Below are 27,243 nucleotides of genomic sequence, written 5' to 3' on the forward strand. Positions count from 1 at the left end.
CCTGTGAGGAAGCAGCAGCTGAGCATCCTACTGAAAGGATCCCTGGTCCTCCTCCATGGACTCCCCTTAGGGGTGTCCGGAGGAAGATCAGTGCTGTTGCTCCCTCGCGGGGCAGCGGGGAAGGAGATTGTAGTGATGTCACTACGGACTCAGCTTCCGACTCCTTTCCCTCGCCCACAGTATCCGTGATCATGCTCCGATGATGACGGTAACTGAGGACGGGCATCTGAAAGCGGGTAAGAAGGCATAACCACTGTGTGGCTCGCCGACTACCTGCCAGCAGAAGAGGGAGTACTCCGCAAGACCCTGAGGTATCCGCCATGGCACCACTGGGTCCGCATGCTCTCGCAGCAGTCGTCCTAGCGCTAGCAGCACGGGGCCTACCCTGATCAAGATCTGGGTTAGCCCCATGCCGGCTGGCCTGGTCAACAGCTGATGTTGGTACTGCGTGGCCATCGCTGGCGACACTTGCCACGCGTGCTAGGCCGTGGAAGAAACACCCTGCGGCGGGTACCACGGGCATACCCAGCCGGCAGCTGACCCTGAAAGGATCCGCCACCAGGGTAACCCCATGGTACTGCAGTACCAGCACCGCCTCCCCTTGTTGCCACAGAGACTGTGGCGACTAAGGCGGTGCTGCGGTACCGGTGCGGTATCAGCGTGGGTACCCGTGAGGGTTCCCAACTGTGGACCGCTGTACCCTCGCCACACTGCGCTCCCTGTTTGGGGATCAAGCTGTGTGCTGGCGTGGTACCGGCGCTGGTACTAGCATGGGTACCCGTGAGGGTTCCCGGTTGTGTACCGCTGTATGCGTGGTTCCAGCGTAGGTGCCCGTGAGGGCTCCCGGCTGTGTACCACTGTACCCATGTCTCACTGCGTTCCCCGCAAGGGATCAAGCCGTGTGTATGGGTACCCGCTATACCGGCTGTCCCTTGGCTAGAGGGAGCTTGCCTAGTACCACGGGTAGCTGAGCGTGCATACCCCCGATCAATCACCTCGCCACCTGAATAGGCAGCGTCAATTAATGGAGCTATGCCCTGTTGATTTGACAGTGATCGATCAAGAGAGGGTAATTGACCCATTGACGGTAATGGATCACCCACGCTCCGCTGGCTCTCGAGGACATAAGTGGGTTATTGATCAGCTAGGCTGTTCAAGCTACTTACTGTACCCTCTAGAGCTTCGCCCAAGGTCGCTGTGTGTGGCGGACCACTCACGGCAGCTATGGGCGGGTGCATAGCGGCTACCACTGAAGTCAAGCCGTAGCTCGCCTTTGTAGCTGCCACGAATGCACCTGGGTCGCTGTCCCGTGAGAGACTGCGAGCCCAACCCCTGAATAATCGCCAGCCAGTCCCTGTGGACAGCCAGCAGCTATTCTAGGGCCCAGGGTATCACTCGGCGGTCCCGCCATGGAACGCTGCCGTGTGACAACCCCAGTTGGTTCTGCTAAGACTACCCCCCCAGCGTTAGCCGCGGTATCGTCTCTGCTGAACCCATGCATGCTAGGGTTCAACCCAGGCAAGCCCGGGGTACCCTTGCATGCTGCCATTCGCTGGCTACTACTGTGGCTGTTTGAGCCCGTAGATATGCCTGCAACAGACGGGTGTCCTCCTGCTAAAAACCCGTGAGGATTTTCGCTAGAGGACTGGTATCCTCCTGCTACAAAACCCGCTAGGGTTTTCGCTGGTGGTTACCGCTCTGCTGCCTGCTACTTTGCTCCGACGTATAGTCAGTGCTTTCGCTGGCTGCTGAGCCTTTGGACGCTTCTAGCCGTCCCCGAAGGAACCGCCTGCTTGTCCGGGGACCGGAGCCCCTTAAGCAGACCTGCCATGACCCATAGGGGCTGTCACAGCAGAATCTACCGTGTCGACTGGTATCCTCCTGCTGCAAAACCCGCTAGGGTTTTCGCTGGTGGTTACCGCTCTGCTGTTAGCCGCGGTATCGTCTCTGCTGAACCCATGCATGCTAGGGTTCAACCCAGGCAAGCCCGGGGTACCCTTGCATGCTGCCCGTCGCTGGCTACTACTGTGGCTGTTTGAGCCCGTAGATATGCCTGCAACAGACAGGTGTCCTCCTGCTAAAAACCCGTGAGGATTTTCGCTAGAGGACTGGTATCCTCCTGCTACAAAACCCGCTAGGGTTTTCGCTGGTGGTTACCGCTCTGCTGCCTGCTACTTTGCTCCGACGTATAGTCAGTGCTTTCGCTGGCTGCTGAGCCTTTGGACGCCAGCTTAGCAGTCCCGAAGGAACCGCCTGCTTGTCCGGGACCGGAGCCCCTTAAGCAGACCTGCCATGACCCATAGGGGCTGTCACAGCAGAATCCACCGTGACGACCTTACCAGTGCCCTTGGTAGATTTCTTCTTCGTCTTATGGCGATGACGGAGCCTATCCCAATCGTCAAGCTGGAACTCGGAGAGTCCTAAGCCAAAGAAAGACATCTAGAAGATCGTGAGCACTCCCTGTGGGTGAAACAGAGCGGGTGAGGGTCCCGCTCCGTCACCAGGGAAGGGCAAGCCCGACAGGGCCGAGGCGAGCGAGGAGAAGGGGGGGGGGGGGCCCCCCCCCCCAACACGCGACTCAAGCCCAGTAAGCAAACCTGAGCACGGAGGCTGGTCGCTAACGTTAGTGGTAAAGTAAGGACTGGCTAACTTTATTACTAAAATGTCAGACGGGTCCCTACCAATCCCCACCGTATGAATATCTGATTAACTCGTCTTTATTGGACGGTAATGAAGACATAACGATAGAGTAATCACCCTAACATAGCAACAATAACCTACCGTACATGAAATACAATGTGTATGTACAAACATCTATTGTAACTTACAGGCTGCAATGGTTGTTTTACGTGGGAAACAAAATGAATGGCGCCAACGAGCGGCCATTTTGAATTGCTCGTGTGTCCCGTGATACAAACGGAGGCACGATATGTAGCTAAGTTTTGGATCGTTTTTGTCACTTTTTCGCCAGAAAATGCCGTCAAAACTATCCTCAGCCGAACAATACCGGTTTGGTTTTACCTAAGGTGTGAAACTACAACCGATATCTCGCCTTTGGTCGAGAAATTGATACACAGTGCTATGAACAATCGATAGGCACGTCTGTGTGTCAGTCGGAGACCAAGGAGGATAAGGGATTTATCATATGGTGTGACGTCACCTTTTGGGTGAGTCCACCGGGGATCGGGGTTTTGTTATTTATTCATTTATGTGGGACAAAATGACTATTGGTTTTTCCGCATCTCGGGATCGATGCAAGAAGTATCTTAATCAACATCGGAAACGGTAAGATCGACCGGTGTACTGAGTCTATGGATTTCTGACATTGTATGGATTGAGGAAAAATAGTGGCATAATATTACGGATCTATATTGCAAATTTTGTTAATTTCTAATTTCAACATAATCATACCAACTATATTCTATACACAGAATATTGGATGATTGAGAAATTGTGTTACCAATTTGTGTTCAATTTTGATAAATGAATTAATTGGGAGATTATGTGTTATTTGATATTATGATGTGTTAACCGTTATCATATCACTAATACTTCATTAAAGTTTGAGTCACAGAAAGTTATCGGGCACATAGCCAAACTTTATACTTAGATGAATAAAACATGGATGGATTTCTTTATGATCGATCTATATGTGCATTTGAATTTTTTTTTTTTTGCATAATGGAGGATAAAACAAATGGAATAGGCATGCTTACAACTTTGAGACCAAGTACTAACATGGCCTGTTTGTATCAGATGAAAGCGGTCATCAACAGTCTCTTTATATACAAGGTGTCTCCTAAAAAGGTTCCATGTAGAAAATGGACCGCATTTTGTGATTGTACAACAAAACAATGTCATTTTTTCAGATATCATTTATTCATCCTTCTTGTTACTGTTTGCTAAGTTTCAATTCCATATCTTAAAAGCAACTTAACTTGTGAGCGCAAGATGACAGTGGTGTCAAGAGTGACTAACCATCAAAATATTGCGCAACGAAAGTTTTCAGATTTTTTATGTTTCTCTTATTTGTCATTGTTTAACTTATTGCACAAAAGAAAAATATTAAAATATTAATTGTTGTACACTCAAAATAACAAGTGAAGGAAGATGGTCATTAAAGAAGAACATGTTTTTGGTGAAAGCAGTTCTGCACGCTGGATCTCTTGTCATTAAACATAGTGAAATGAATAACAATCTTTTGCATTTAGGCCTTGTTTGGATTTTGTTGACTTGAAATCGCTGCTGTTTGTTTTTACATTTTTGACCAAACTCTTAAAATAAAACTTAACTGATTATTTGTTTATCAGAGTGAAACACTGCATCTACCATGATATGGCCGGCCTACTCAAGTGCCCCGCAAAATGCACGGTGGCTGTGACGGTGGTATAATGAACCTCGTGTTACATTATGTCACATAAAGAGCTTGCTCAGGAGTGCGTGGAATGCGGACAAAGTACGTAGTTTGTGAACTTGACATTCACAGTACAGTGGTACTAGTACAAGGTACACAGATTATGTCATGAAAATGATATTTATATTTGTTAACAATAACATACATTATTTTCAAAAATCTACATGTAACCTTTTTTTGGGACACCCATTAGTATACATTATAGTTAAATTGATTTTTCAGCAAAATTTGGTCATGTTTGGTGATATATGTTTTGTCAACAGGCCCGGCGCCAGGAATTTAAAACCACAGGTGCTCGCAATATACGATCCAATTCGAGCCCAGCGAGCGTAACGATTGAAGCATCAAATGGCATGGGGTCCAGGGGCCAACATAAGGTCCCTTGAAATGTTTTGTTTCCGGATGCACTTACAGGCCATTTCCTTTTTTTTTTTTTAACAACATTGTATATATTTTATGCAAAAATACTACAACAACATTTTTAATACCAGTGTTCATTTTTTTAAATTGCTTCTAAATAGGAGAAATAATAATATTTGTCTAAATTTCTTACTTTCTAGTATTGGTCTAGATATATTTGGATGTAGTAGTATAAACAGTCAGTTGAATTGAATTTGTGTTTTTCATGTGTGTTCGCTAAATAAACATTGAAGTTGACTTCAAATTGGGCTATTCTAGTTGAAATCCATATGCCCTGTGTGGAAGACATGTGCATTAATCTTCCACACAGGGAGTGTAAATTTCAAAAGGGGTCACCTGAATGTGATTCTATTTGAAATCTACACCCCCTGCATGGGAGATTAAGGTCATGTCTTCGGTGTATGGAGTTCAACTGGAATAGCCAATTTTCATGAAGACAACTTCAATTTACTGATAGTGTAAACATCCACCGACTTGAATCAATTGAAGTAATCCTCACAATTGCATTTGTGGACAAAATCAAATTGAATTTTTCTCTTGTAAATGGGGTCACCGGCATAGCTATATAGAGCTTCAACATCAAATGAAAATGAACCACTTATACCTGCCTTTGTTTAAAAACGTTTTAGCAAAACAAGGAGATCTTTTGTTTTGAAGCCTGTTATCTGTTTCTCATGGTTTCCATGACTTCATCATTTTTTGGCATATCTTGGAATCAAAAGAAGTCTCTGGCAATCACAACATAATTGGTTGTATGTTAGAAAAATAATTATCAAGCACAAATCACATGATTTTATTTAAAACAAACTCATATTGACTATATAAACGAATAAAAACAGCCGATATTCAAAATTCCTGCGCCAAAATAGTCTAGGACAATGACGTCTATGGTTATGACACTCTCGTGGAAAAATTGAGTTAGCTTGAAATTCCCCTGGACAAGGAACTTACTGCTAATTTGTCATGTTGTAACCTGTACGAAACTCGGGGAGCTGATCGTGGTTGCGAAGGTTATTTGTGGATATGTCTAGGGTGTGCGCTCTTGAAACAGCAAAGTCCTTGAATTGTTGTTTAATGGTTTATGGAATGATGTGGGGCCGTAGTGGTCAGTGACAACCTGTAAAGTGTGCTGAGGCTTGTGGATCAACGTTAAGGCGTTGTGCCTTTGCGTAGTGCACTATAAATCACTGCGCTTTTTTTTGTTTTGTTTTTTTTATTTGTGCTCAAATGATGTCAGTCTTCAATGCATTACAAGGACGTCATTGCCTGAGACAGTTTTGGTGCCCAGGACTTAGTAAAATATCAAGTGTTGAGAGACAGCTGCTTTTATTTGTTTTTATGGTAAATATAAGTTTGTTTTAAGTAAAACCATGTGATTCGTGCTTGATGATTATTTTTCTAACATATAAGACATAATGTTGTGATTGCCGAAGTCTTCCTTTAACAGCATGAACCTAGCATTTTAATTGTAATAGTTAACCGTCATCTCTCAATTAGGTAATTAACCGTTTCTGGAGACGAACATCATTAGCCAAAGTCGTGCCATGCAGTGACTGGCACGGCTGTATTTCCCGGGCTGCGTTTCTAGTCACAAAATAAACAAATTATTACGAAATATTAGAGCAATGGATTATGTTGGAAATTTATAGAGGCCCTGCATGCTTTTATCAATTAGCTCCAAACAAAGGATTTGAACTGGTGTCCTTCCCCGTAATCATTGCGCAGTGCAGTCCATTCAATCAAATGTTGTCGTCAACCTATTTGATCGTAGTGCATTTGTTATGGGTGTGAGAACTGTCGTGGTAGATTGCAATCATGCTTTTGTTGAATGTATGAGTAGTCCGCCATATTTACGGTATGATACGATATATGCACAACCTCTATTGTTTAGTTGAAATTACTATATAGGCCTACAGATTCAAAACTTGCTTTTTAACAGTTGAAATTTAAATTTTCAATTCAACAACTTCGAAATTTCAAGCTCTATTAGGTATAAGTGGCGGTAGAATTTCAAAATTGCTCGGATGGAAATGTTAATATCAACCCTTTCCAAAAATATCAACTCAAATTTGCATTCTACTAGTGAGTAAATACTTGTACTCCGACTCTTGGAAGTGAATTCAAGTGAATATTGTGTGTTGAGATGCATTTTGGAAAGTGGAACACACTTATCCTGATTATTTGTTGATCAATACTTAAGCTACACATATCGCATGCACGATGTAGGGGTGTCTAAGAGGGATTGTGCCTCCTTTAGAAGTGGGAAATTTTTCAAAGCCCCAATTGAAGCCATTTGGTGCATACTTTTTATCTTATGTATATGAATTTAGATAGATTGAGCCCATATTTATTGGTCGAGCTATGAGTTTTAAAATATAGTAGTCGAGTCCAATATTTTAAAACTCATTGCAAGACCAATAAATATTAAGTGTTATGTTTGGATCCGATGTTTTCACACACTTGGATTCATCAAAACATGTTTAATTATGCGGAAAACTTCAACAAAAATTCAAAATACAACTTAATATTATAAACTGATAATATCCGTACCTGCTAACCTCAAAAGTGCACATCTAACATGTCCAAAAATCAACATAAATTCAAGCACAGAAGAAATGTACTGAAATCTCACAATTCTACAATAAACTGCTGACAAACCTGCGTCCAGAGAATTAACCTCCTTAATGAAGCTGGCAATGGCATGAGGCTATGCACAGGCAGTAAGGCTGGCATTTTCGGGCAGGCTCGTGGGTGCCCGAAATTTAAAAAAAAAGGTTTTTTTTCCGGTTTTGTAGTGTCCCTGGACCTAGACCTAAATGCTAGGATCATTCATGGTTGCCCTAAAAACATTTTTTTTTAAATTTTGCACAATGTTTTGTGTTTTTAATATGAAAATTGATACTTTGTTTTCATGTCATACTCTATTTATCAAAATGCATTCAAATTCAATGAATTTTGATATCATTAATAGAGTATGACAAGAAAACAAAGTATCAATTTTCATATTAAAAACACAAAACATCGTGCAAATTTTTTTATTAGGTCAACCATGAATAATCCTAGCATGTAGGTCTAGGTCCAGAGACACTACAAAACTGAAAAAATAAATAACTTGATTGTGATAGAAATCACCGAAATGTCATGGGATCTTACAAGCCATCTAGGATCTGGGGGATTGTGTGTTTGGCATCAGTTGGGACCGTAGTGCTGCTACTGCAACTGATCTTGGATGGTTTAGCATACACCTCGGATGATATGGCCTCAACAAGATCTCTACATGAATGTCATCACCTGCATGTACACATAGGATGTAAGTAAACAGCAAACAATGACGACAAGAAAGTATTTGTTTCCAAGAAATTTGATAATGACAATAACAACAAGAAAGTATTTATTTTTTGATAATGACAATAACAACAAGGAAGTACTTGTTTCCAAGAAATTTGATAATGACAATAACAACAAGAAAGTATTTATTTTTTGATAATGACAATAACAACAAGGAAGTACTTGTTTCCAAGAAATTTGATAATGACAATAACAACAAGAAAGTATTTGTTTCCAAGAAATTTGATAATGACAATAACAACAAGAAAGTATTCCAAGAAATTTAATAATATCATGTACACAGTCAATAATATACTGCAATCTATGATAATATGCTGCTCTTAATTGCAAATGGATTTCCTCATTATTTTCTTCTTTTCTGATTGGCTATGAACTCCTTTAGGTCTCACTTATTTTAACAGCCTTGATGTAAACCCCAAGGTATCACTTCTACAAACATAAGAGGTGTTCAGACGCATGGGTTTACCCCCGGCGGAAGGTCGGAGGATAGTCATGGTAAGCACTAGTCGGCGGAAGGTCATGGGAAATGTCAGAGTAGTGCCAGTGTGAACGCTAGTCGTGATAAGCTCCTCCGACCTTCCCACGACCGATTTACTCCTGACTTTTGTTAGGAGTAACACGTAAACACGACCTGGTGGGTCGGAGTAGCTGCATGTGTGAACAAGTATAACACTACCAGTCGGAGTAAGGTGAACTTTCACAATGAGCTGGTGACTTTTTGTTTGCTTTTTGGGAAAGATCACCATTAAAGATGCAAATAGTGCTCGATGCGATGTTCATCAATGCACCATTTCATACTTTTTCATCATTCTATTTGCCACTGAGCTCCTCGCTGTTGATCATGTTGATGGGCAAACAGTAGTGATGCAATGGATATAGGCGTGGAGAAATTAGTTAGTAAAATGTTGAAAAAAAGTATATAAAAGCAGAAGAACAAATTGCGGCTGACAAAAAAAGTAAAACACTGCCAGCATCATTTTGTTTTGACCAATAAATAAACAAATTTCGTTTGGGCGTTTCGATGATACCCAATCAGAACTTGTGCCACTTGTTGAAATCAACGATATGTATGCAGCACTGCCACTTTATTTCCAGAAGTTACTCCGAGTATTCAATGATCCCCTGCGAAGGTTGTGTTAAATTTGTCTTCGAGCCCGTGGTAAAATAGTCGGAGTAAGCAGGGGTGAACGCGTGCGTGTGAAATTAAGTAAATTCTTTGGAATGCCGGTGTAAATTTACACCGACTAGTACCCACGTCTGAACATGGCTCTTGATCTCAATACAAAAATATTTACCACATAAAAATATTTACCTCTTGAGATCAAGAGTTAAAATCTTTTTATGGATTACCATAGATGAACTTTCATGCTAAGAAAGCATGTTTTCCTTAAGAGACTGGCATAGTCACTTTATATATAGAAGAATTTTATGAAGAATTTTGATTTTGCTTCTTTGATGGGAAAATCACATATTTTTACGGAAAATCAAGGTGCATATTTTAGCCTCTAAAATCATGTATCGGAAAATCAAGGTGCATATTTTAGCCTCTAAAATCATGTATTTTGGGCGGGCATACAATGTATGTAGCCCAGTAGTTCTGAATGCAGGAAAAAGCCATTATTTCCTTCTGATTCAATGAATTCATCAATTACACAAACAAGGCAATACTTTTTCCCTGAAATAAATCAAGAGTTTTTTATAATTAGCAATACGGGCAATAAATCAAGTCCACGCGATAGTTGGCAAATTGGAGCATTGAAATATGTAGTAATTAATGATGCACAAATTCCAGTCAACTTCTTCCTTTCTGTAGCAGAAGGGCTGTGCAGTATTTTATGAGCCATGGGGGAGGGTAAAAGGGGGAGCAAGCAATTTTTGGCATACATCCATATAAATATAACACTTTAAAAAGGGGGGCCCTAAGGGGGGGCCTGAACAAAATGACCACAAATTTTCCTGGGAAAATTGAGTTTATATGCTTTTCTATGGGGTTGACCCATAATTTTCATGTCAAAAGGGGCCCAAAAGGGGGAGGGCGGAAAAAATTGTGATGACGTTATTTTGCATCAGGCCCCCCTAACAAGTGTTTGTGAACAGTCCCTTAGGTTTGCAAATTTGATCCTAAAAATTTGGCATGTGCAGGGGGGCAAAGAATTTTTGGCCAGCCAAGATGGGGGCAAAGCAATTTTTGGTAGGCCAAGAGTTGGAAGGTAAACAATTTTGGGCAGGCTGTTACCCCCCCCCCCTCATAATTATTGCAGCCTCTAATAACCACATATGATCATCTGCATCATACACTCGTATCTCAAAAGGCTGCCTTGTGTGAGTTTTATTATCATTGTTGTATTTCATATTGATATTTTATAAATTACATCAGTATGCATTTTTTTATTCATGAACATAGGATTGTAATAAAATTGTGCTAAGCTAATTTTACAGTGCACCTCATCAAAACTAGGTGACAATAATAAGAAATCACACAAAGCAGCCTTTTGTGATATGACAGTATAGTGATGCAGACAATTATGTCTAAACAGCTTCATGCAATCTGATATTAGAGTCCTTTAATTGCTGTATCTTGACTTTTGAATTATGGCCAATTTTGCTAACTTGAGTTGTACTACTACTAGAACATATCACTAAATATTTGAAGCATGTACTAATGTCATCAATATTACAAGTTGCACAAATATCATCATGAATTTTAGTATCTATGATATATGACTAAAGCAATCAGTTGGAAGACAAAAATTCTAGTTCGCAGATATGGGGGGAAATGTCAGCATTTCTTATGTAATTCCTCTTTTTGTGATGACTAAACTTTGAAATCACTTTCTAAAAACAGATGATTTTCCATGAAATCAGGCTAATAAATTCCTACTTTAAAAATGTGGAATTTGATTTTGATCTGACTTCCGACTGATTTTGCTTGATCACAGCAAATTTCATGTACAGCACGTACAGCAACATGACATCTTTACAAAGCTGATATGATGTGAATAATTGTGTGGAGTGAGAGTAATCTGTTGCTCAAGATATCAGACAACTTACTAAAGTTTGTTTGGCTTATATAAGGCGGAAATTATTCGGATTTTGTTGCTGCTCGTGTCAATAAAGTCCCAACTAACGCTCGCGCAAATTCACATCAGCATGTGTCAATTATGTATTATGCAATGCACAACTAGCGTAAGCATTGTGCCTAACTGCATGCATGCCATTCTATATTAATTAATACAGAGTGTTATGAGTCTTATTTTTTCCACCTTATATAAACCGAACAAACTTAAGTAACTTTTTTGTTATCGTACTATAAAAATCACTGTATATATTATATTTTCTTCGGAATTAACATTTTTGTACAAAAAAAATAGAGGGAGTCATAATCTTTTACACCAAAATATGGGGGCTATAAATTTACTAAGAGCTTGTGACTATTAAAAAATTTGGGCTCGCTCTGTGTGCATTCTTTACACTTTCCATCACAATGTGTACACAATCTTTTTATTACAATCAAAATTTTTGTGTGATGCACAGGCTTTTGTTAGTTTGCACTCTCCATGTCTTCTTTCCATCAAGTGCACACATTTGTCTTGGGTATGTGTGTGGAAAGGAGGGCATCAAAAAATTTCCAACATGAGATATACACATTTATGGGTTAAGCTAGATAGAAGTATATATTTTTATTTCACAGAATTTAAAATAAAACCCAAAGGACTGTGGTAGTGAGTAATCCCATTATAGATTACAATTTACATTTGAAAGACCTAAATTTTAAATCCTTAAAAAATGATTTTAAATTACTAAGATTTAATTTAAATCTTTTATGGAACAACATTTGTGAAGCTCTTTATGGAAGCTACCCAATGTTTTTGCTACCCCTCCCTCTTGTTTTGCCTTAGTTTTTTCATCGCAGAATAATGCGCCCATGAACTGTAGAAATAAATTTTGTTTTTGTGCAACAACAGTTGGTCGCCATTGACACCAGGGATTGAAGGTCTAGTTGCATCAGAAAAAATCTAGTCGCAAATCTAGTCGCCAATGCAACTAAAATGGTCCCAACGTACATCACTGCATGTAATATTCATTTTCAATCGTGAAAGCAAATTTAATATGCCCACGCCTTGGGTAGCTTCTTTCACATCCCTAAACATGGCTGTGCCCACTTTGTTTTTCTTTAATTTCCGACAACAAATATTGAACAAACTCATTCCACTTTAGTACAACTTTTAAATGTTGTTTTAAAAGCAAGCAGGAACTCCGGACAGGCTTACAAGTGCATGCATAGTTTGTTGCATTTTAAGATCATGTGTCTCTAGATACCATTCCCTCAGCAGATATTTTTGATGTTTCTGGCAGACAATGGGTTATTCCATTTAAAATCCACACAAGGCACTTGCATCTTTTACCACGATTAAAATTGCATTAACATGGGAAGAAATACACCAATATCCCTCAAAAATGCATCAACCTAAACCGCCTCTACCCCCACCCCCCTTTAATGCAGATTCACACTGAACTCGGAGAGGTCATATTTTGGCCTCCAAACATGGCGGGGAAACTGCCAATTCGGTGGTCAGTTTCAATGCCTGACCTGTGTAAGATTTTGATTGCCGACTCATTTGCATTTTCATTTTAAAATCCAGCAGAAAAATTTGTAAATGTTGAAATCTAGTTAGATTTGACACAATTTAGCTCCTAATTTGCAATTTTATTTTGGAAATCTCAAAATCTTCCACACTGTTTTTGTTTGCTTTGTTTTGTTTTTGTGTGGTTTTTGTGTGTGTTTGTTTTGTCTGTTTTTTGTTTTTTTATGAAAATTGTTGGATGGAATCTAAAATGTTGAATTTGGTTGGATTGTCAAAATCTTGCTCAAGCTATTTTAATATCTACATTTTCACACTAATTAGTAGCCATGGTGTGCATATTATTAGGACCGGGATTAGAACTCAACCTAATTACGTCATAAATACATATCATGCGATTTAATTTTTTAGTGTGTGGTTGAAATTACTGATGCAGAAAGACAAAATGCTGGATCCATAGGGATATGACCTCACTGGCCTCTTAATTAAAAGCCATAATGTACGATTTCCATTTTCGAATCTTAATTTTATCATTCTTTACCAAAAACTTATGAAATAAGGTTTTAGCTGTTCATTTTCAGCCAAAATAATGAAATAAAAATAATAATGAAAAGCCACTTGCAATTTGGTCATTTAAAGTGCATCTCTATGGTGGACAATTACCAAAACACCAAAAAATCAGGTTTGAAAAAAAAAATTAACAAATTTCATTTTCAAAGATCGTCAATTATATGGCTTCAAATATTAAGACATTACCATGGTGGGTGGGTAATCAGCAGGCTAGTGTTCAGAAGCACACATGTTTCTCATCAAACCAGAGCCGCATGCATGCAAGGCAACCATAGTGTTTTTACCGCAGAAACATCTTTCTGTCGTATGACTGATGATAATGCAATCTTGTGCTGTCAAGTACTTTATTTGTATCTTTTATATGATGCATCTCCATTCACAGGATTATTTGCCAATCATGTAATCACTTTAAATAGAGGGCTTGTTTTTTTTTTAAATATCAAACTAAATTTCTTTTTGACCTAATATAGGTACCCCATACAATGTTTCCACAAAAACAAATTGAAGCAGATAAAACAATCACATGGATGTTTTATACAAATTATTATTTGCTGACAAGTTTTACAAGTCATCCAGGGAAAAATAACCGGAGGCACCAAAGGCAATTTTGCCTTGGGTGTCTGCCTTTGCCTCGGTGCCCCTCAAAATGTGTAACTTTGGATGCATTCTTTAGCATGTGATTGCCTGGCTGCCCTTGCAAATGCCAAAATGAACTTTTTCCCCCTGAGTCATTTATTTCTGCCACACCTCATATTTTTTTTAGAACTGCGCTCCCACATTCCTGCCCTTGTCCAATTGAGAACAGGTAAAAGTTAAAACCACTATGTTTTTAAGTTAATACAATGTAGGGACAGTAAAAAAAGTGTGCACAAGGTTGATCCTAATCAAGGGTCATATAATTTGATTCAAATATTACTAATATTAAAATGATCAAAACAGTCAAATAAAACACCCACACACCCAAACACAGACACACCCCCACACTACAAATATTACTGTATCCAAATGCTTGTTAAATTACACGCGCATGCTCCAGCCGCTGGACCAATCACAGTCGACTCAGCAAGATCCTGCCGATGTTTGCCGAATGACCAGCTGAACTTTTAATCTTTGTGTGTTCGGCACAGGGATTTTAGAAAGGTCTTTGAGGGTGGAATGATGTTTTGAATCTGACAACTTTCTACTCGCATTTAGACAAAATGGCAATCTACACGAAGTTTGTTAAACCTTGAAAATCGGTGAAGAGATAAAGAAAATAATGACATTTTCAGCGCACATGTTTTTGATCATCGGAATTTTTAGGCAAGTTGACAATTCTGAAACATTTCTTGGATTTTCTCGATGAATACTGTCGAGTATTTAGATACAGCAGTATAGTGTGTAAGTTCGTAGTGCCCCACCCCTACACCCGCTTGATTTGACATTGCATAACTAAGGAAACATTTGAATTGAAACTAGATCACCACACCATTGACATTTGACACACGATTGACACAGGATAATAACACTCTAATAAACACGATGGACTTTATCCTTAATGCATTTTTATGTTGTTCAGCACCTATTTAGCAGCGCATCCGACCGTGGACTGCCCACTGGATGGTTATTCAGTATGTATCCATGCACAATGCATATACTCCTTTCAAAGTTACAAGCTTTTACAATGCCAATTATCCAATAGATGCATTTTATTATTTTTGCTGCAGCCTGTATCTTGATTTCTCAATTGCCACCTTTGACATGGGCCACTTGGCTGGGTCAGATTGAGTCAAATATGCCGATAATGCCCTGAAATACTACATATGTATTTGCCCTGCTATCTACTGAAGATAGCAATGTTCAGTTTGGAGTATAGGCATGTTAGTAGGACTAAATTACAGACCTGCCAACCCCTGAAAGTCAGAATGAGGGACACTGTAGCACGCAAAGGTGAACAGGTGGGGTCTAGGAGCTGATGGGTTTTGGCACTTGTAGATGTGTTAAGAAATGGTATCTGAGCCTTCAAAACCAAGGATTATATAATGCTGAAATTCATTCAATTTCTAAAAAGTGGGCAATGTACTCATGTGCTCAGTGACATACATGCATTAAAATTATTAGTATCATGATTTATTATGTGCTAATCACTTCAGCAGTTATGACTTTGTGACCCTCTTTCTGAAAAAAGCTGCAGAAGTTTTGTGTGCCGGTTAACACATTAACCAGCGGGAATGGGCGGGAATGCGGGACATCCCGCATTGTCGGGGTTTTTAACTTCAGAATGCGAGCCTGTCCAGCGAAATGCAGAGCAGTTGGCAGGTCTGAAATTAGTTGCTTAAACTCAGGCATGATTGAATAGCTTCATTCCTATCCATTTTCAACATGTGATTCAGACACTAGACTCATTAAATGAATGGCTTCAGAACTATAGACTGAAGCCATTAATGTATGATTAACCCCATACGGAGACAAGGAAACACAATAGAAAAATGACTATTGCACTAGCGCAGAGTGCATTTGTCCTTTTGCAGCTGACCGCTAAAAATAGCAGAAATACTTAATAGTAATTGGCCAATCAAATGACAAGAAACTTTGTATGAGTGATAATAATAACTGTCCTGTAGGGTTTCTGTCCATTCTAAGCAGCAAATAATAAGATAAAGCGAAAAAAAACACCACTGGCTATTTTGGTCGTTTTTAACATGGAGTAAGTGGTAGGCTGCATTTGGGGGTCCTGGACTCACCAAAATACACTTCAGTTCAGACCCCCTATTTTTAAATTTTCTGCAAGTTCAGGGGTGCCCAGTTTTTCAATCAAGCGCCACCGCAGACATACTATTTATGCTGCATTTGTGTAACTTGGACTCACCAAACTCTACTACGGACCCACTACTTTCTTATTTTCTGCAAGTTTGGGGGTCCCTGCAGACTCTGGAGTGTTTTGTTCTAGCACTACCCCTGATGGAGTTTTACATGTATGGGGGACTTCATGCCATAATTATGACATGACAAAAATGTTCTGTTGACCTGAGAAACACAGGTTTGAAAAAAATTAATCAATTTCATATTATAAGATCCTACATGTACATTGTACATTATGGCTTATCACACAATCATGATGTTACAACTGTGAAAGATTTTTCAAACTGTCAGAATAGATTTATTTTTCGTGAGGTTCTGTTTTCAAAAAATCAGCCACCACAAAATTAAAGACACACAAAATGTTCAACAATGCATTACGTAGGCACCGGAGTTTCGCGCGGTTCGCGCAAAAGCGCACATTTTCGCGCATTTGGGTGTCCAAAGCGCATTTTGGGTTCCATCGAGAATGTTCACGATTTTGACCCATCGATAAGCTTAAAGTTAAAACTTACGATTTTATGCCCCAAATCGGCAGCATTTACAAGAAAATTCACGCAATATTGGTTCTAACTTCACTTATGTACATCAAAATACAAATAACGATCATTAAACCAAGCATAATGTGTGGGAAATTTGCCCTTGCTTTCGACATTTCGATCGACGATTTGTGATGGTCGCCATCTTTATTTTTTTATTTTTTCCAGAAACTGGAAATGAACCGGAAGTCGTTCGTAATTGATTGACATGCCATTGTTTTACCGATGTTTTTTTCGTGTTTTGCATTGAAAACAGGGGATAGGTATATATATGTGACCAGCTCCAACAAAACAAGGAACAAGTCGCCAGACATGTTTTAGAGTTATCATATAGCCTTAGATAAAATTCCCATTAAAAAAATTTTGGAATTCTTAATTTCATGGTATTTGACTGTGGTACTAGAAGTGGACTTTCAAACCCTTGAAAGTACTTATTAAAATGAGGTTTATTTAATCAATAATTAACAGTTGAACAATGATAATCCCTATTCAATCCTGTGTAAGGCAGGAAACTAAATGGCCCATTACTCAAAATATCAATTTGTCAAAAATGTCAAGGTACCATTTACAAAATGATCCATATCTTGTAAAGTATTGATGCTATTTATAAAATTTTTATTCAAATTATGAAATGTCAAAAATGTGACTTGTTCCTGGTTTCGTCAGAACCGGTCACATATGTGGGGCAGGATTGACCAACTGCAAAATGAAACAAATTGATAGATGTTGCTTTTGCTTCAAATCAAATTTAAATATCTTTACCCGAAGATACTGGCTTTTTGGTTCTGGTTTTGAAAATACAGTACGGTATGTATGAAAATATGTGAATCAGATCAATCAAGACTTCCTCATGTTCTTTTGTGGAATAACTATAGTATTATTGAAAGTAATATTGAAAGTAATTGAAAGTACCGTACTGACGCGAGTATAGTCCCACCTTCGAGTAAAGTCCCACCCCCAAATTTAAAAAAAAAAAAAAAAAAAGTTAAAGTTATTTATTTTTTCGGCTTTGGAGTGTCCCAGGACCTAGACCTAAATGCTAGGATCACTCATGGTTGACCTAAAAAATATAAAAAAATTCAAGATGTTTTGTATTTTAATATGAAAATTGATAATTTGTATTCATGTCATACTCTATTAATGATTTCAAAATGCATTCAAATTCAATGCATTTTGAAATCATTAATAGAGTATGACATGAATACAAATTATCAATTTTCATATTAAAATACAAAACATCTTGAAAATTTTTATTTTTTTAAATTGTATAGTCCCACCCCCAATTTTGAAAAATGTTCACCCAAAAACGGGGTGGGACTATACTCGCGTCAGTACGGTAATACTGAAAATGATTACATATTTATCATGTTGAGCACATAGTTCTCGCTTTGCTAGTGAGCCTATGTTCATTGTAACCTACATGCAAGTATGAAATAATTTGTCTGCTTTTACATGTTATGAAATAGGATATTGCTACCGACTGAAGAAAAAAATCGCTATTATTTTACAACTAACACCTGATCTGAACACCTCTCTTGAAGCCGTGATGTACGATTTCTACCAAATTTTAATGCTGTTAATCTTTACTCAAAATGCTTAAATAATATGAACAAGGGAAGATGCCCGTGACGCATCGCACACTGGAACACAGAAACACTTAAGCACCACAAATCAGATCACAAGATCAAACCAATGATGCTAAACCGTAATTCTATATCAACACACAGGGAAAAGAAAAACCTATGTATCACACAATTAGCCTAAGTTAACATGAAACCACAATGGAAACAAAACATGCATACATGTAGGCAGACAAACCAGACAAAAAACTCCACGGCGAACACTCCAACCACCAAGCCACACAGACTGTCCCTAACTAACAAAGCTCAGGTCTGGCACCTATGGATAACAAGCAGCAATGGCAAACAGCACAAACACAATGTGATGTGTCAAAATTGCCCTATTGATGCAAGGCTGATTCCATTTTGGCATAATTGGAAATCTGTAAACATTACAATGCCAAAAAATCAGGTCTGAAAGGAAATGAATCAATTTCACATTATAAGGTCGTACATTATGGCCAAAATAAACATTTAAATGAACAATATATGGTGCGATCCAGTCCATGGAGGCCAATAGCGGCAAATTTGAAATTGAGATAAAGGCAAAATATGGAGTAAAAAACAACGAAATACATAAGAACCAAGTATGCTAGACCTTTGGGTCCAATCTCTCGAAGCTTGGCTAGTGGTCAGGCTTCCTAAGCCAATGTAGATCAATTTTATTGATTTATCTTTCTAGGTGATGTACGATGTGAAATTGTGAGCACTGGTAAATAGGACTTGGGCTTAAGCCTGACCAGTGACCACTAGCCATACTTAAAAAGAAACTGGCCCACAGTGTTTTCAGTATGATAGCGAAATTGTTTCTATAAGGAAATAATTATAGTAACTCAATTTTCAAAAATGCCTCCTTTGGCCTCCATGGACCAGATTGTGTTTCACATATTATTCTAAAGAGAAACTTACTTGAGTGCTGCTTCGTGTATATTCTGTGCTATGACTGTATCTTCCACCTGCATCCAGAGCTCTCCTGCTCCAGTAGCTGCCTGTCTGCCAACTTCCATGAAGAAGAAACAGTCTGAATGGCCACATCGTCTGATGGTGGACAACTGCAATAGCAAGACAGGGGATTTGGTACATGAGAAATGATTCCTAAGAAAAGTTTGAAACAATTACATCATCAGCATTCAGCTTGGTCTATCTATCAGTTAGGGCTCTATCATATGGGCCATCATTTTAATGCCTGCTACGCTAAATGCCCAAGTCATTTTTACATGTTTCTCATTTGCAATTTTGATTTTCTGAGCAATAAACCCATAATTAATCAAATTTCCAGCCGCATTATCATATAACTTATGGAATACATCTTTTTTTATGTATTTCACAAGTTAATGAAGAATTTTTACATCACCCTGACTGCCCCCCCACCCCCACTTTCAAAATCGTTCCGCCGCCGCTGCACTCTATTATGTCTTGGGCACATCAGTACCACAGTGGAAATAAGTGTGATGTGTTTTTTACTCCTTGGCTTGAATTCTAAATTAAATGAAATAAAATGAGAGAGATCTTGAATATATCTTTTTAGTTTTTTTGGTCAACCTACCGGAAACAAATGTGTTCTCTTAGCTTCATCATTCTCATAAGCATAAGCTTTATCAAGTGAAAATTCTTTTCCTACAAAATTTGCTCAGCTGTATCCTTCATTCCACTCTCTCACAATTTTTTTTGTTTCATAATCAAGGTTGTTTATATAAAGCATATGAATCTTCACATAATGAAAACAGAGTGAATTATTCACTGCTTTGTAAAAAAAAAAAAAAGACTTGGACCTTGTTTTGATAATATGCTAAGTGCAGTGTACTCAAGTACAACTATCATTTCTCATGAGATATAATTTAATCACCTAATAAATAATATTGTTTTGAAAAAGGCAGATGACAAGAGAGAAAATTCAAGTGTCAGATAAATAAATGTATTTTAATACATTATTTGACTGGTGTTTAAAGCCATATAAATGCCTGCCAAAAAGTAATTACCTCCCCCCCCCCTTATTACGATATAAAACTCTAAAATCTATGATTCAAATTTAAAAACTGAAATTGCAAAAACAAAGCCAGGTTAATTCTGCAAATTTTGATACCTCATTAAAGCACGGTGACTGCTTGAATGAAAAAGATGCTTGAATGAAAAAGATGCATTTTCAAAAGTTGCACACTCAAGGTTATTAATTATTTTAAACTGTTGTGATTTGGTAGTTCACAGCATCTTACGAATGGTAGTGAGCTTTGGCAAAAACTGCATTGCTCAATTCATAGTGAGCGTGTAGAAGAATTAAAATATCACAGATATACTTTTATAGGTGCTGCGGTTCTTGAGTTACGTTGTAAAGAGGACTGAAACAACAACACTTTTGTAAAACGTACATAACTCATTAACAACAATAAATTAACGTTAAAAAATCAGGGGATTGAGTCTTTAGGTAACCGTCCTGACACCGTCCGTGCCAGCAGGGAGAAATTCTGGATGAAGCGCCTACGTACCATCCAGCCACATGGTCTCAACATCCAAGAGGGAAACGATTAACTTGGTTTTCATTATCATATTATTCCAACCACCCCACCCAACCCCCCCCAACCCCCAATTTTTTTTCTTCCTATTTTGTTATTTATATTTTCCATCCACTTTATTATTTTAGTTTTTATTTCCCTTTTACTTCCATCATCATGTATTATGTTTTTGTAGTTTTTATTTTTACCACACATTTTCATTTTTCTATTCAGCCCATTGTCTTCATTCATTTCCTTATCCCTCTCATCTCCATTCATGACATCCCACTTCCTGCCCCAATTTATACTTCCCAGGAACCACTTATGTCTTCTATTGTCTTGCTAATTTCCTTTTCCTTTATGTCCATGTCACTATATATATGCATGTTTGTGTGTTGTCTTGTCACTTTGCCTTTGATAAAGATCCTGCTAGGATCGAAAGCTCAGGCCCCTAAACTTTGAAACAATAAATTAAGCAAGTTTGCAAAGTATACGATTTGTAGAATGAACTTTTGCAAAACATCAAGGTGTTAATTTTCAATAATATATTGATCTAGATAATGAAAATCGATTTTTAGGTTGCTTCGACCAACAATACCTCGTCTACCCTTAAAAGCTACTCCAGTCAGTGAACCATTACATTCTCTACATGACTGGTCAAGGATGACCCGCGGTGACCAGTGACGATTCCCTACATGACTGGTCAAGGATGACCCGCGGCGACCAGTGAAAACCAGACACTCTAGTAACAAAGCAACATTTTCAATATGTTTAGGTGCAACTTTTGAATGGGGTCTTTTTTATTCAATGGGTCACCATGGCAACAAACTTTGGGCTATTAAGACAAATGAGGCATCAAAATTTGCAGAACAAAACTGGGTTTCCTTTTGCTATTTCAATTTTAAATGTTGGTGCATAGATTTTGAGTTATTATCACATATATAATAAAGGGGGGGGGGTAATTACTTTTTGGTAGATGTTTAGGATGACACTACATGTACCCTTGTATTGATAACTAGAGTAGTTCTGAAGGAGAAAGTGGTTTGTGGGTACACACTATATAGGTTTACAGGATGATGATGGGTAGTACTGTGATTTGATACATAACATGCCTGTCAATGCAACCCCGCCCAGGGCATACTGTGAGACTTGCCAAGTATAAAAAAGTCTGTACTGGGCACTGCCGGAAACTTGTACTGGGTTACGGCGGTGACCCGACAATGGCAATTTGGGCCGGGAACATTAACCGGGATCTTGTCAGGTACTTCTACAGGACTTGGGTAAATTCCATGATATATATGGCCAGGATGCTTCTTTCTTTTTTTTGCAATGGGCAGCAACCTGCAAACCTGTTAGGGTTAGGTTTGTTATGGGTTACAGGGATAGAGTTAAGGTTATGGGTTAGGGTTAAGGTTCAGGGTTAGGGTTTAGTATTATGCAGCCCATTGTAGTATACAAGACTGGTAATTGGTTGGCGCCGTTGGCGGTATACATGTAAGGGTACAATTTTGGTCAGAAACTCCTAATAATGTGATATACCTTCCGGGGATGGGGGATTCAGTGTTTAGAAAATGGGAAAGTGGCAAGTAAAAGAAATATACATTAAAAAGGGTTAAAAAAACAAGTATTTTGGTCCTGACCCTGCTGATTCATGGTTAGCTGCCCTAATCTAGGCCTGACTATTTGATTTGTCAGTATCTGGCATTTTATAAAGATTTTACTATACATGTAAGTGTTCAAAATGTGTTCTAAGTATTTCAGAAATGCCAAGCTATTTGGATCGGATATCAACACCTTCGCAAGCTTTTGACATTTTTTTTTCGCTTACAATCATTTGTATGTAATGCATTGAATGCAAATTTAACATTAATGGAAACATTTTTCAAACTGCTTCAACACATGTATGTAGATTGACATGTTTACAACATAGGACATGCACAATTCATCTCTCATTACTTAAGGTTGGTCTGAACCCTGGAATTATGGAAACTTTCGGGCTTCATAACTGCTAAATTGTTGGTCTAAAGTATATAAAAGTATACATATTTAGAATGGCAAAGACTTGATAAGTTCATCTGTGAGGTCCAATTTGGGCCAAAATGCCTTTTTTTTTTTTTCGCCCAAATTTCAAATATTTTTGGGGAAGTTGGTCAAAATTCAAAAAAATTAAAAAAACGGATCCTAGATATTTTAATCTAGTTTTTAAAAATTTGTTACGTTGCACGAAAAAGAAGTGGGCCAAAAACGGTTATTTTTGGGATTTTGGGCCAAAATTGGCATTTTGGCCCAAATTTGACCTCACAGATGAATTTATCAAGTCTTTGCCATTCTAAGTATGTATACTTTTGTATACTTTACACCAACAATTTAGCAGTTATGAGGCCCGAAAGTTTCCATAATTCCAGGGTTCAGACCAACCTTAACTATATGGGTTTTACTTCGATCTGTCATTATGACACAGACAATTTCTGAGTTGAAGATGGTAAAAGCTGATCAATTATAATCAGTTACTAAAGCCTTATCAAAATAACTGTGATATCTACAGTGTATGGAAATATAATCAGTAATGTGTAGGCCTACATGTATGTAAGCAACTTAGATGTGAAGTTGTGTTAATATTGGCGATGCATAAATTGGTGATGCTAAGATATTTCTAGTCAAGATATGAAATGGGAGAAATTTCAGATCCTCTGGCTGATCTCGGAGAGATCTAAAAGGGCAAGATTTTCATTCAATAATCAACTTGGTCATTTACACTTTGCTTACAGTTACACGGGTATGCTGCTTTATGAAGTTTATATACATGTATTGCACATGCAACACATCCCAACATTTGATGTAATTTGACTTACAGAAAATTCCCAGTCTTCATTCTCACAGTTCATTTTGACAAGATTGATGGTCGTCGATGTGAGACACAGACGATAATTGCCACTCAGATTTTTGCTGGATCCTAAACCTTTGGGCTTCCACCATAACTTGCCATACGTGCTCTGCATAAAAAAACCAATAACAACAAACAATAATAGTCTTTAAAAAAGACAAATGATCTCATGCATACCATCATGATCACAAGTTCAGGTGGATTATGAGGCATATTGAAAATGTTCCAAGCATGTGAAAACAGATTAATTGCATACATACATAGGGGCAAAGTACATTACATTCTAGAAACACTTTCGTACATTAGAACATTATAAACACTTTGACCAAATTTCAAGGCATAAACTCTGCCATGAACATTTATTGGCCACGGTGGGTATGTTTGTAACTCAATTTTACATTTGGCACTCTCTTCCCTTCATGAGGCATTTTTTGAAACCTACATGTAGGATATACTCTGAACATGTATGCCTTTTGTTGGAAGTGAACTATTCACTTTCTGATTTCAATTCAGATCCGCTGGCACAAAGTCTTTTGCTACATAATGTCTCTGGCCTAAGAGAATCGGACAAACTCCCAAAGCTATAATGAAGTTTTTCAGAAAGAATCTTATTGGTGCTTTAAAAAATATCAGAATGTATGCTACACCTGCAATCCCACATACATGAATACTCCTACAGTGTAAGGGCGTACATCTATTCGGGTGTGTTCATGTAGATGTATTTCCTACAGATTCCCCAGCATTTCACAAAAACAAAATTCCACAAATTTTCCCAAGTCTTTCCCTCTCTGGAAATATGAATTTTTATCTTCCCAGAGTATTACCGTATTGTTTGTAATAAACGCCCCCCCCCCTCTGATAAAAACGCCCCCCTCCAATTTTTCTGTGAAAAATTGACAAAAATGCAAACATTTCCATGCTACATTGTGTGAGTAAGCTTAAAAACTTGCATCAGTCATGTCAATCTTGTCAGTGACGATCGCTAAATTGCATCAAGACAAAACCTATTATGACTCACACTTCCATGATTCCATTGCCTAATTATGGTAGAATTTCATCAGATTCTTGCTTGATGATGCACTTACGGGTATAATTTTGATGTATTTACCACAAAAATGATATTTTCCATGGGCGTCGCCATAATACTAGTATTCGAATAGCCGTAAATTCCTCCTTTCTACAGGAACACCATAAGGAAATTTAACCAGATTTTAAAGTTTTTCCTTCAATAAACACCCCCTTTTGGAAAAATGCAACCCCCTGGGGCGTTTATTACAAACAATACGGTATTCCTATTTACACACCAATTGAGATGATAGACACTTACCAAATGCAGGAACTGGTGCACCATCTAGCCCAGCTTGCTGCTGTTCCAGCAAAGCCTGCAGCCATTCACTCAATGTCTCTTCATCATCAGCTACCATGGCAAAACAATCATCCCGCGTATACAGTGCTAATGCACACTTATTTTTACCATCCGATTTACGGTTGATATTGAAGCACGAGCGCAGGTAGATTGTACGTTTGGTCAGACTTCCAGTACGGAACTTCTTCTCGTTGTCGTAATATTCCAAACGGGCAGGACCGGTGCTGCTTTCCCCACGCAGCACAAAGAACTTCTTTCTCATTGTCTGTAAAGGAAGCAGCATAGCAAAATAATATAAATAAAATATTATTGCAATTAAATTGTGAATGATCAGGAAAGTTTTCAAGGGCTCACATAATGGTAACTTTAACTGTAACTTTTCAGAGTTACAGTTCCGGCCCGTAACAAATTTGAGGCATATTTCTAACACTGTTTGAAGGCGCCGAGGCTTTGAATAGGGCCTCATTGATCAGTTGGCTTGTGGATAGGGTAGTAGTTATGGCTCTTACTACAACAATGTAGAATTGTGGCAAGATTTGTGTTCTTCACATGATGAGTTGAAGAACAAAATAAAGACATAATGTTTTCTTCAATTACTTTATTTCACCAACAGGTTTTCATTTTTGAAATGTCATGAATACTGGTACCGAGACATCCATTTATTTATCAACCAATTGGATATTGAGAGAAGTAATCCTAAAATGTACATGAAATTTCTTGGAAGCCCCTTTTTGCCAACCTCAACAACCAAACGATTGCATAGGCATAGATCTAGAGCAGTTTGTATGACCCAAGGGCTGAACCAAAAACTAAGTTACAGTAATCTTGACCTCATTTAACCTTTGGCACATGACCTTGACCTACAAATTGCTAACCAACAATCAGTTTCACACTAATTGAGCCAACATGATGCATGTATGAGAACAAAACAAGAAAAACCTACAGCCACACATGTGGTTTGTAATGTACTATAAGCGCCTGGACAACACTGTTCAGGCGACACAGAAATGGTATAGCTGAAATATTCCCTACCTTTAGTTTCTTTAGGTAACCAGATTTCTTGACATCTGCCATATTTCCACCAACTCCGCTTGGGATGTTCTCCTTTTCAAATGACATTGGAATTGACAGAAAATATCTTGGCCTTTATTTCCTGTCGACCGAGTAACTATTTGGCTTTCACAACAACTGCCACCTCATCTGGCAGATTGCTGCGGCACCCTGGGTATTTTGAGACAGAACTGAAGAAGCGGGTGATAATCGCTATATATGTATCAGCTGCCAAACAGCATTAATGTGGTGACAATAATGCTTCTGTCAAGTCTTCTTTCAGTGTCATGTTGTACCTGCAATATCGAAAAAGGAAATCGAAAAATTCAGTAAATAAGGTTAAAGATAGAATGAACAAGGGAGAAAAGAAAATATGGCTGGAGCGGGAGTTGAGGTTGCTAAAATTAAACTTCTAAATTTTTGTTGCTAAAATTGAATTAAATTTTTGACTACAGGTGCAAAATAGTTAACCTTTGCTCTAAAAATATACAAATTTACATTTGACATGTTTGACTCATGATCAAAATAACTTTCATCCAAATTTAAACATCAACAGTAATCTGCCGAAAACAATACATTGTAGCTTGGGACTCTAGCCTTGACTGTGAAACTATTCATGAGCAATTCAAATATCTACAATGCTGGCCATAAGTGTTGGGACGGTTTGATAGGGTAATGTAAATAAGCCCCCCACTCCCCCGATCAATGTTGAATTCGACTTTTTTGGTCACACGAGCCTTGTGGCACCCAACATTGATTGGTGGGGAAGGGGAGGGTTGGGGTGTTAGGAAAGTGTTTAGGCTTGACACCAAAGAAACCTCCACTTTATCACGTTAATAATAACGGAAATAAGGTCATACTATAGTGTACGTTTTCCATAAGTGTCCCAACACATTTTGGCCATGGTTGTATTTGAAAAGTTGAAAAAAATCATCTAATTTCAGTTTTTTGCTTAGAACTCAAAAAGTAAATATGATATTGACACCAAATTTGGAGCAGTTAGAGATCTTATCATGTGGCTTTACCAAAAAAATTTTGGATGGCTACATTTGAAATTTAGGGACTGGTCACTTAAAATGTCTTAAAACGATATTTTGGCCCTGTCTAAGTTCACTATTCGTCA

The 27,243-nt window shown here is 38.5% G+C and overlaps 2 protein-coding genes across 2 annotated transcripts in view; both read right to left on the minus strand.

Annotated features, from left to right (window-relative positions):
- Nucleotides 1-27,243, minus strand: part of LOC140149972 (uncharacterized) — a 132,140-nt gene that overhangs the window by 92,127 nt on the left and 12,770 nt on the right. The window contains exons 2-5 of the mRNA XM_072171974.1: nt 26,103-26,416; nt 25,032-25,335; nt 23,673-23,813; nt 19,241-19,383 (exon numbers count right to left, since the gene is read on the minus strand). The gene's annotated coding sequence lies outside the window, so the exon portion shown is untranslated. The remainder of the gene's footprint in view (nt 1-19,240; nt 19,384-23,672; nt 23,814-25,031; nt 25,336-26,102; nt 26,417-27,243) is intronic.
- Nucleotides 23,616-26,189, minus strand: LOC140149973 (insulin receptor substrate 1-B-like). The gene is made up of 3 exons (XM_072171975.1): nt 26,103-26,189; nt 25,009-25,335; nt 23,616-23,813 (listed from the first exon to the last, which is right to left on the minus strand). The coding sequence occupies exons 1-3, from the start codon at nt 26,187-26,189 to the stop codon at nt 23,616-23,618; spliced, it is 612 nt and encodes a 203-aa protein (XP_072028076.1).

The sequence above is a fragment of the Amphiura filiformis genome, chromosome 4, assembly GCF_039555335.1.
Source record: "Amphiura filiformis chromosome 4, Afil_fr2py, whole genome shotgun sequence".
NCBI lineage: Eukaryota > Metazoa > Echinodermata > Ophiuroidea > Amphilepidida > Amphiuridae > Amphiura > Amphiura filiformis.

Coding starts and splice junctions, on each gene's coding strand:
- LOC140149973 (XM_072171975.1), bottom strand. CDS start 26,189: ATGTCATTTGAAAAGGAGAACATCCCAAGCGGAGTTGGTGGAAATATG. Junction 25,336..26,102: donor GTTACCTAAAGAAACTAAAG/GTAGGGAATATT, acceptor CTTCCTTTACAG/ACAATGAGAAAGAAGTTCTT. Junction 23,814..25,008: donor AGTGTCTATCATCTCAATTG/GTGTGTAAATAG, acceptor TTTTTTATGCAG/AGCACGTATGGCAAGTTATG.